The sequence below is a fragment of the Panthera uncia genome, assembly GCF_023721935.1.
Source record: "Panthera uncia isolate 11264 chromosome A3 unlocalized genomic scaffold, Puncia_PCG_1.0 HiC_scaffold_12, whole genome shotgun sequence".
NCBI lineage: Eukaryota > Metazoa > Chordata > Mammalia > Carnivora > Felidae > Panthera > Panthera uncia.
Genome location: NW_026057579.1, coordinates 3,970,217 through 3,977,492, shown reverse-complemented (window position 1 = coordinate 3,977,492; position 7,276 = coordinate 3,970,217). Strand labels below are relative to the sequence as shown.

The 7,276-nt window shown below is 49.7% G+C and overlaps 1 protein-coding gene across 2 annotated transcripts; it reads left to right on the top strand.

The window, feature by feature from the left end:
- The first annotated feature begins 344 nt into the window (after positions 1 to 344).
- Positions 345 to 5,919, top strand: LOC125937451 (putative speedy protein E7). 2 transcript variants are annotated; one of them, XM_049652162.1, is made up of 9 exons: positions 345 to 448; positions 882 to 994; positions 1,461 to 1,577; positions 1,763 to 1,954; positions 3,518 to 3,576; positions 3,924 to 4,009; positions 4,535 to 4,709; positions 4,801 to 4,898; positions 5,734 to 5,919. In XM_049652162.1, the coding sequence occupies exons 2-8, from the start codon at positions 979 to 981 to the stop codon at positions 4,858 to 4,860; spliced, it is 705 nt and encodes a 234-aa protein (XP_049508119.1). In that variant the 5' UTR covers positions 345 to 448; positions 882 to 978; the 3' UTR covers positions 4,861 to 4,898; positions 5,734 to 5,919. The 2 variants fall into 2 exon arrangements, with proteins under 2 accessions (XP_049508119.1, XP_049508118.1); XM_049652161.1 differs by having other exon boundaries at positions 345 to 514.
- The last annotated feature ends 1,357 nt before the right edge of the window (positions 5,920 to 7,276 follow it).

Sequence of the window (7,276 nt, the reverse complement as noted above, 5' to 3'; positions counted from 1 at the left end):
TTCAAAATGATGCGTGACTACGTGAATTACTTTTATTATGGATGAGGAACTAATCAGCTTTCAAGTTTGTGCTTTCTCAGTTTTTAATATGTGGATGCATTGCTTTCATCAGGAATCATTAATTGATTTGATTAAACACAAGATGAGTTTCAAAGCAGAGAGAATGTTGGGATAAGAGGAGGTTGAGTCCAGTCCTCTGGCTTGGATACTAACTTCCCTCCCCTTGAGGCCCATCGCCTTTTCCTCGAGCACCTTTTATAGAGCAAAGAGCAGCTCCTAGTGGAATGGTGTGATGTCATCAGTGACTTGGGGCAAGGGCTCTGGAATCTTAGAAGCCATTTGATCTCAAATACCTGGCTACAGTCAGTGTTCTCACACTGTTCTGAGGCTGTGCTCTGAGTAAGTGTGAGGGGCCTAGATCCTGAGAGAGCCAGGACGTGTGTTCTGGGTGAGTGTTGCTCGTTCCTGTACTAGACTGGTGTGTAAGACCATCCAGCTTGGCCCTCATGGAAAGGTAACTGAGACTCAACTATCACTGCCCCTGGCCATTCTTCCCTTGAGCACTGGTCAGACCACAGGTTCTAATCCCAAATCCAAAGTGCTCTAGCCATGGTCAAGGAACACATCCTAGACAAGTTAAGTCACCATTTTCTCATCTGTAAATCAGGTAAGCTATACATCTCACCTTACAGATCATTATAAAGATTGAATGAGGTCATTCTCTATGTATTATTGATCAATATTGGAAGTTCAACAAGCAATCAATAACTGTTAGCTATTTTTACCATTCTAATTATTATCAGGTTTCACAAGGAGCAGGTTAAGCAAACAGAAATGGCCAGTCAGAATCAGGTTGATCCCTTCCCTCTTTTTGTATGCAGAGAAGACAGGACCCCTCTGGGCTCCACATCGGCTGCCTCAGAGACTGCTCCGAGCCAACAGGACGCAGCAAAGAAGAGTCAGAAGAAAAGGGTGTGCATGGAAGGGAAGGCAGGTGTGCGTGGTCGTCTGGCCTCTAACCCTGGTTTCTGAACGAATGAAACTGATAGAAGACCATAGCTCCTCTCTCCTTCCTCCTCTCTACTCTCATGTGTTTGGATCTGCATGGGCAGGAGAAAGGGTGTTCAGGGTGACACAGGGAGGTCACTATCATGTTCCTTTTATACCTGTTAAAGACAGCTAGGACTAGAGAACTTCACATCTGTCTCTATAGAGGTATCCCCCAGGCAGAATGATCCATGGAAAGAGGCACAGGAGAGTAGATTTTGCCTGGCAAAGAAAGGGAAATAATAGCTCAATTCCTACCCTCCTTTATAGACAAGGGCGAAGGGGTGATGGTCATTCGCTTATCCCTTCAGATGTCACATGCAAAATTCTCAAGGTGAGTGGGCAAGGAAGGGCCTAGCATTTCCCAGGTGGGCCCCCTATGATGACGCAGGATCCTTCCTTTCTCCCTGCAGCTCCACAGAATAGGAGCCCTCTGGCCTCCAGTTCTGCATCTTCAGAGGTTGTCCCTGAGCAGAGAGCCAGGACAATGAGAGGCCAGAAGAAGAGGAGATGGACAGACGTGAAGGCAGGTATGTGTCCCTAGGCATCCCTCAGCTTCCCTGCACCAAGTGTCAGCTAATGCCGAGTAAATCACTTGTTATCTTATCTTCACAAGACTCGTCCAGTCTTCAGAGTGAGCTGCAAGGAAAGGATTCCACTTCTCAGGTGGGTCACATCCACACACTCCGAGTGACCGAGTCTGTTGTTCCCGCAGGGACCCAGGAGAGAAGTGCCCCGGCCTCCAATTCCACCACCTCTGAAGCTCTCTCTGAGCTGAAGTCCTGGAAGAAGAGGGGGCAGAACATATGGACTGTCAATCATGTTGAGGGGACAAAACTCAGGATGAACAAGAGGAGAAGACCCAGTTACCGTCCTGAAGACCAAGAAGCATTCTACCGACTTCTGGGTGTGTGCTCTGGGCTGACAGAGTGTTCAGGGCCCTGCTGAGCTGAAAATCGTGTGGGAGGCAGTGGCTCTGGGATCGTGCTCAAACCTCCCCCAGGTGCTAAGCTCTAAGGTGTCCAGGTGGTGTGGACACAGAGCGACCCTGCTTCTTCTGTGGAGTTGGCAGGTTCTTCCTCTCTGAGACAAGTTCTTGGAGGGAGAGGATGAAGGGTCACACTAGGGAGTCCTCAACTGTCAAGACATTTCACAACCAACCAAGGGGTCCCTCCTCTACCCACTGAGATAGAGTCATGTATTCCCTGCAAGTAAGAGTTTAGAGATCAGTGATGAAAAGGCAACCTAGATCTTGCTGCCTTTGTGTTCAAGGTCGGGGAGACAAAAAACAACCTCATACAGAAATAGGCTGCTCTCAGCCAATGACAAACGCGAAGACATAAATTTTTTCAAAGGCAATGATGCCTGGAGATGGGGCCTGAGCAAGGATAGGGGAGCTTTATGAAATGGAGTACTCAGGGAAGGTCTGTCTGAGAAGGTGGCATCAGGACCAGAGGCAGGACTGAGTGTCACGTATTTAGGGACAACACTGAGATCACATTGTCCAATACAGCATTCATTAGCCACATGGAGCTATTTAAATGTCATTTTAAGTGAATTCAATAAGCTTTTAAAATTCAGTTTCTTGATCTCATGAGCCACATTTCAAGAGTGTGGTAGCCACCCATGCCTAATGGCTACCATATTGAACAATACAGATATAGAACATCGTCATCATCACAGAACGTTCTACTGAAGAAATCCAGACTGACTGGAGAGAGGTCAAGGAGCACAAAATGATCCATGACTCCTCCATCCCCACTGTGCAAATGTCATTGTCCCAGGCAAGGAATGAGGGATACACAGCACTGGACATTCTCAGGTCTTCACTGGAAAATGGGGCCTCCAGGGGACACCTCTAATCCCCAACAAGCCTTCTGGGAGCAGGGGAAGCCATATCATTATCTTCGGGAAGCAAGCAGATCCAGGAGAGAAGGGGCAGGTGCCTAGTGCCTCGGGTTGGGGGTTGGGGAGGCTGCAAACTCACCACCACAGGCTCAGGGTGCTCAGTTAATCAGGTGGGGCAGGGAAACTCTGGACAGTCAGAGCATGATAAAGTGACAAGGATGTGGTGTCACAGAGACCCATGGCCATATGCAAGCTTCTGGCTTGAGGCAAATTTGTTAAGCTTTGAGAGCCGGGTCATATCTCTGTGATTAAAAAAAAAAAAAAAAAAAAAAAAAAAAATGTGCCCCCTGCCATCACATGGAAGATTAAATTATAATAGCAAACTCCATGCCCCACATTTGAAACTCACAATACAGGCGCCAGTGGAAGGAATAGCAGCTATTACTAATGTTAAGGCTCGTAAACCTCCTGGAAGAAAGGAGGCTGCCTCCACTTCCATGAGGCAAAGGAACTTGGAGAGGCTCCGGTTTTCCTCCTTCCCTCTGGGATGTCCCACAGCCCTTCCCTCACATCTCCCAGAAGGGTTGCCCCAAGGCCCTCATCACTTTCCCTTCCTTTGCAGAGGATCCTGTTATCCAGAGCTTCTTGGAAGCTGACATTTTCCTCAAAGTGTCTGATAAGGTATCTGCTGCATAATGATGAGGGACCGAGGGGTCTACAGAGTCCCCACTCCATGAGGGCAAGAACAGAGAGCCAGATTTCTGCCCAGGCAGAAGGCCTGGAGAGACCTGCTCTCAGTGCCAGAGAAGGAAAGGACACACTGCCCGTGGCCTGCCCTGCCCACTGGAATCTTCTGCTGGCCTTCCCGTCAGCTCCCCTCCACATGCCAAAGGGCCTCAGCACAGCCTCCCTCCTCCACCTCTGCTGAGGGTTTCCCACTATGGCCGTTGGATGGGGCAGGACCCATGGCCTGTGCAGGACACTCTCACCCTTCTATTCACCCCTCACCTGCCTCCTACTCCACACAGTACCTGCTTTCCATGGTGGTGGAATATTTTGGCCGTGTCGGGCTGCCTGGACACCTCTACAACAGGATCCACTTCTTCCTGGCCCTGTGAGTGCCTCCCTGGGGGCCTGTTCTCAGTTCTGCCCAAACCCCCCCATTCCCACAGCCTCACCAGCCCACCTGGGTGCGTGGCCATGCTATGAGCCAGAGAGTCCCCACTGGTAGTCCCTCTTGGCCACAGAGCAGACAAAAGGTCTTCAGGGGTCAGACGTTCTTGGGGGAGAGGAAGGCGATGAGCAAGGTCCTGCGATAAAGAAGAGTCAGGAAACACCACTGGCTGCTCAGAGACCGCGTGACCCAAGAGAGGAGGCCACAGGGAAATGGCAGACAGCCAGAACCTTGACTCGGGCCAGGCACAGCATGGGTCCTGTAGGCTTAGTGTTGAGGATAGTCCTGCTGTCCCTCTGGACCCAGGCGCCCTGCAGAGAGGGCTTCCCGGACCCTCCCTCCTGGATAGACCGACCCAGGCACCAGGTCCTCCGGTGTGGCCTCCGCAGACTCTCCCCACTGTGCTGCCTGAGGCTGGCTGTGGGCACTGGGGCCTGCCAAGCTTCCCTGCTTTTCCCATGGCAGCTACATTGCCTCCGACATGGAGGAGGACAACCCCACATCCAAACGGAGCATCTTCCAGTTCCTGCTGGGCAGGGAGCACTGGCCAGACCTCTACAAGGAGTTCCTGAAGCTGAAGGTGGAGTTCTTCCATGCAATGGGGCACCGAGCCTGGGTCACCCCGGAGTTGTGTGAGGAGGTCTGTGGGGGACGAGGGCCAGGAGGCACAGGCCAGAGGTGGTGGGGCTGGGCCCTTTCTCCAAGTGCTTACGTTGCTGTTTCCCTTTCAGATCCAGGCCCAGAACCCACATCACTGGGTCTGGAGTCGGGCACGCCAGTGCGCCCCCTAGGTCCCCAGGGAACAGAACGGGGGCTGCAGGTGGTCCCGGTGAGTGCCCTAGGGTTCTGCAGGGTTGGACAACCCCACCCTCCATGCCCCTCCGGTCACCTCCTAGGCTGGCGTCAAGAGGAAGCAGTATAGCATCCCTTAATGCATATTAGCATAGTAAGGGCTCTGAGAACTCCTGTGGTAAAGAAAGTAATTACCTGTGCTTATATCAAAATTCTCCAAATGATTTTCATTATGGAATCATGTAAGCAACACAAGATCCAAATTTGCATATCAAAAAAATTTTTTGGAAAACTCCTGGAAATGCTGATCTAAGTAATGAAAACTTCTGCAGGGTTTTCAATCTGAGTTGAAAATTTTTAAACATAAATAAATGGAAGACACTGAAGTCATCCTTTCTGGAAAAGGGGCTGTTACCCTGGTGGCTCTTGGGAGGAAAGACAGATTATTTCCAGCATGTGATCAAAAGTGGTATTTGTTTTGCTCCCACATGAAGCAAACCTAGTAGCTGGGTCCCTGAAGGATATGTCAGGGTCTCATCGTGTCATGGACAGAAGGAGTTCCCAGGGCTCCTGATCTCTGCAGAAATAAAATTGCTGGGGGAAGGGGGGGGAGGGGAGGAGGGGGCGGTGGGGAACAAGCCCACAGAACTGTGAGGAAGTACACCATAGATGACACATTTATAGAAAACAATCACTTGACTAGCATCCACTCTTTAGAATATGTTTTCTTTAGTTTAAATTTAGTTTTTATACTTGGGTTTACTTGAAGTCAGGGGAGATCTTCGGTGAAATGCATCAGGAATCCTTTGCCTGGGGACACGGCTATACTAGAATAATCTTGTGAACTGAGCTCCCCCCTCCCCTCTTTGCAGGATGTGATGGAGCCTATTCTCATCCTACGAGAAAGAAGGTCAAATGTGCTTTGTGATAAACCAAGTTTAGGATAAAGTTTAATTCATCCACAGGCTTTTTCCTTGAGGACAAACAACTATTATATATGTCAGAACCTCAATATGCCAAAGAATGACTGCCACAATAAAAAGGAGACAAATAATGTGTACTGGGGCTGCTCTTGGGTCTGGTCACTTGTAAGAGCAATGAGGGTGGCAGTTGATTTTGCCTGAGCCCCTTTCCAACATGCACCTTGTGGTGAGCTGATGAGAACTTCCTCACTCGAGAGTTTGCCTCTTCCACTCCGATCTCGCTTTCTTTTCTTGTAGCTCCCGCCCAACCCCTGCCTCCCCCTGCCCCGACACCAAGCTGCTGCCTCCTTCGCAGCCTCTGGGAGCTACACAGGGATAGCATCGGGCCTCCAGCTTTCCTCAGACTTGCAGAAAAGAGGGTGCAGGGAGAGCCAGGACCACCGCAGCCTGAATAGCACAGTGACCCCCCAACCTTCCAGTGGGTGTCAGCCAGCAAAGGCCCTGACCCCTGGATAACCTGGAAGGGTACAGTAGTAACATGGAGGGGAGACCAAAAGAGTCAACATGCCAGAAAAGGAGCCTCTGCAGAGACTGAGGCCAGGCAGAGGGAGAAGGGACAGAAAGTCCGGGACGAGACCTGGACCACTGAGGAGGAAGTGAAGGAAGAGGCCAAAGAAACCGCTAGAAGATGGTGAGGAAAAGAGGAGGAGACAGGAAGGGGAGAAACACATTGGGAGAGAGGATGCAGCGAGGCCATTGTAGACAATCAGCATCTTGGGGACAGTTGTCCTTGGAGCCCTTCCTGACAATCTGCTAGAAAACAGCCTTACCCAATGAAGAGACGGTAGGCAACTCCAGAGAGCAGACCAGCAGAGGCACGGAGGGCATTGATGTGTGGATCTAAGGCTGAAACAAGATTGGGAGTAAGAGGGGGGAGTCCTATGCCATCATACACTCTGACATTATAGAAATAACCCAACTTTCAAAATGAGATAAGGGAGAGAAGGGAGTGGGCTCATGAACAGCTGCCTGGGGGAGAGGTGGGGAAGTCCCAGGGCGCCATTGAGGCCAGAAACAAGGCAGTGGAAGCCGAGGTAAAAAAAAGAGGGAGTCCTATGAAGATATTAGCGTTAAATGTACTCACAAAACAGAAGCCATCCTGAATGCCACATTAATGAATATGACAAATTTTAAGAGAGCAAAGAAAACAGATCAAATAATGATACACGATAAATATAAGAAATGCAGTAGAAATATAAAAAATGAGGATCAACTGAGATCAAATTATTTGTATTAATAAATCTGAATAAACCTGAAGAAAAAGATTTTCAGATTGATTCGCAAAGCAAAACCCAGCTCTCTGAGATTATCCTTAAATCATTCAGAGGTGCTAACAACAAGGTGAGGGGCAGGGGTATAGCATGCAAACGCCCTCAAACGAGAGTAGGGATTGTGATCTTGATACCACGGGAAGGAACACTCAGGTGCAAAA

Excerpts from the sequence above, each read along its gene's own strand:
- LOC125937451 (XM_049652161.1), top strand. Across the intron at positions 3,577-3,923 it reads TCCTCAAAGTGTCTGATAAG|TACCTGCTTTCCATGGTGGT; the intron begins GTATCTGCTGCA and ends TACTCCACACAG. Across the intron at positions 4,710-4,800 it reads CCCCGGAGTTGTGTGAGGAG|ATCCAGGCCCAGAACCCACA; the intron begins GTCTGTGGGGGA and ends TTTCCCTTTCAG.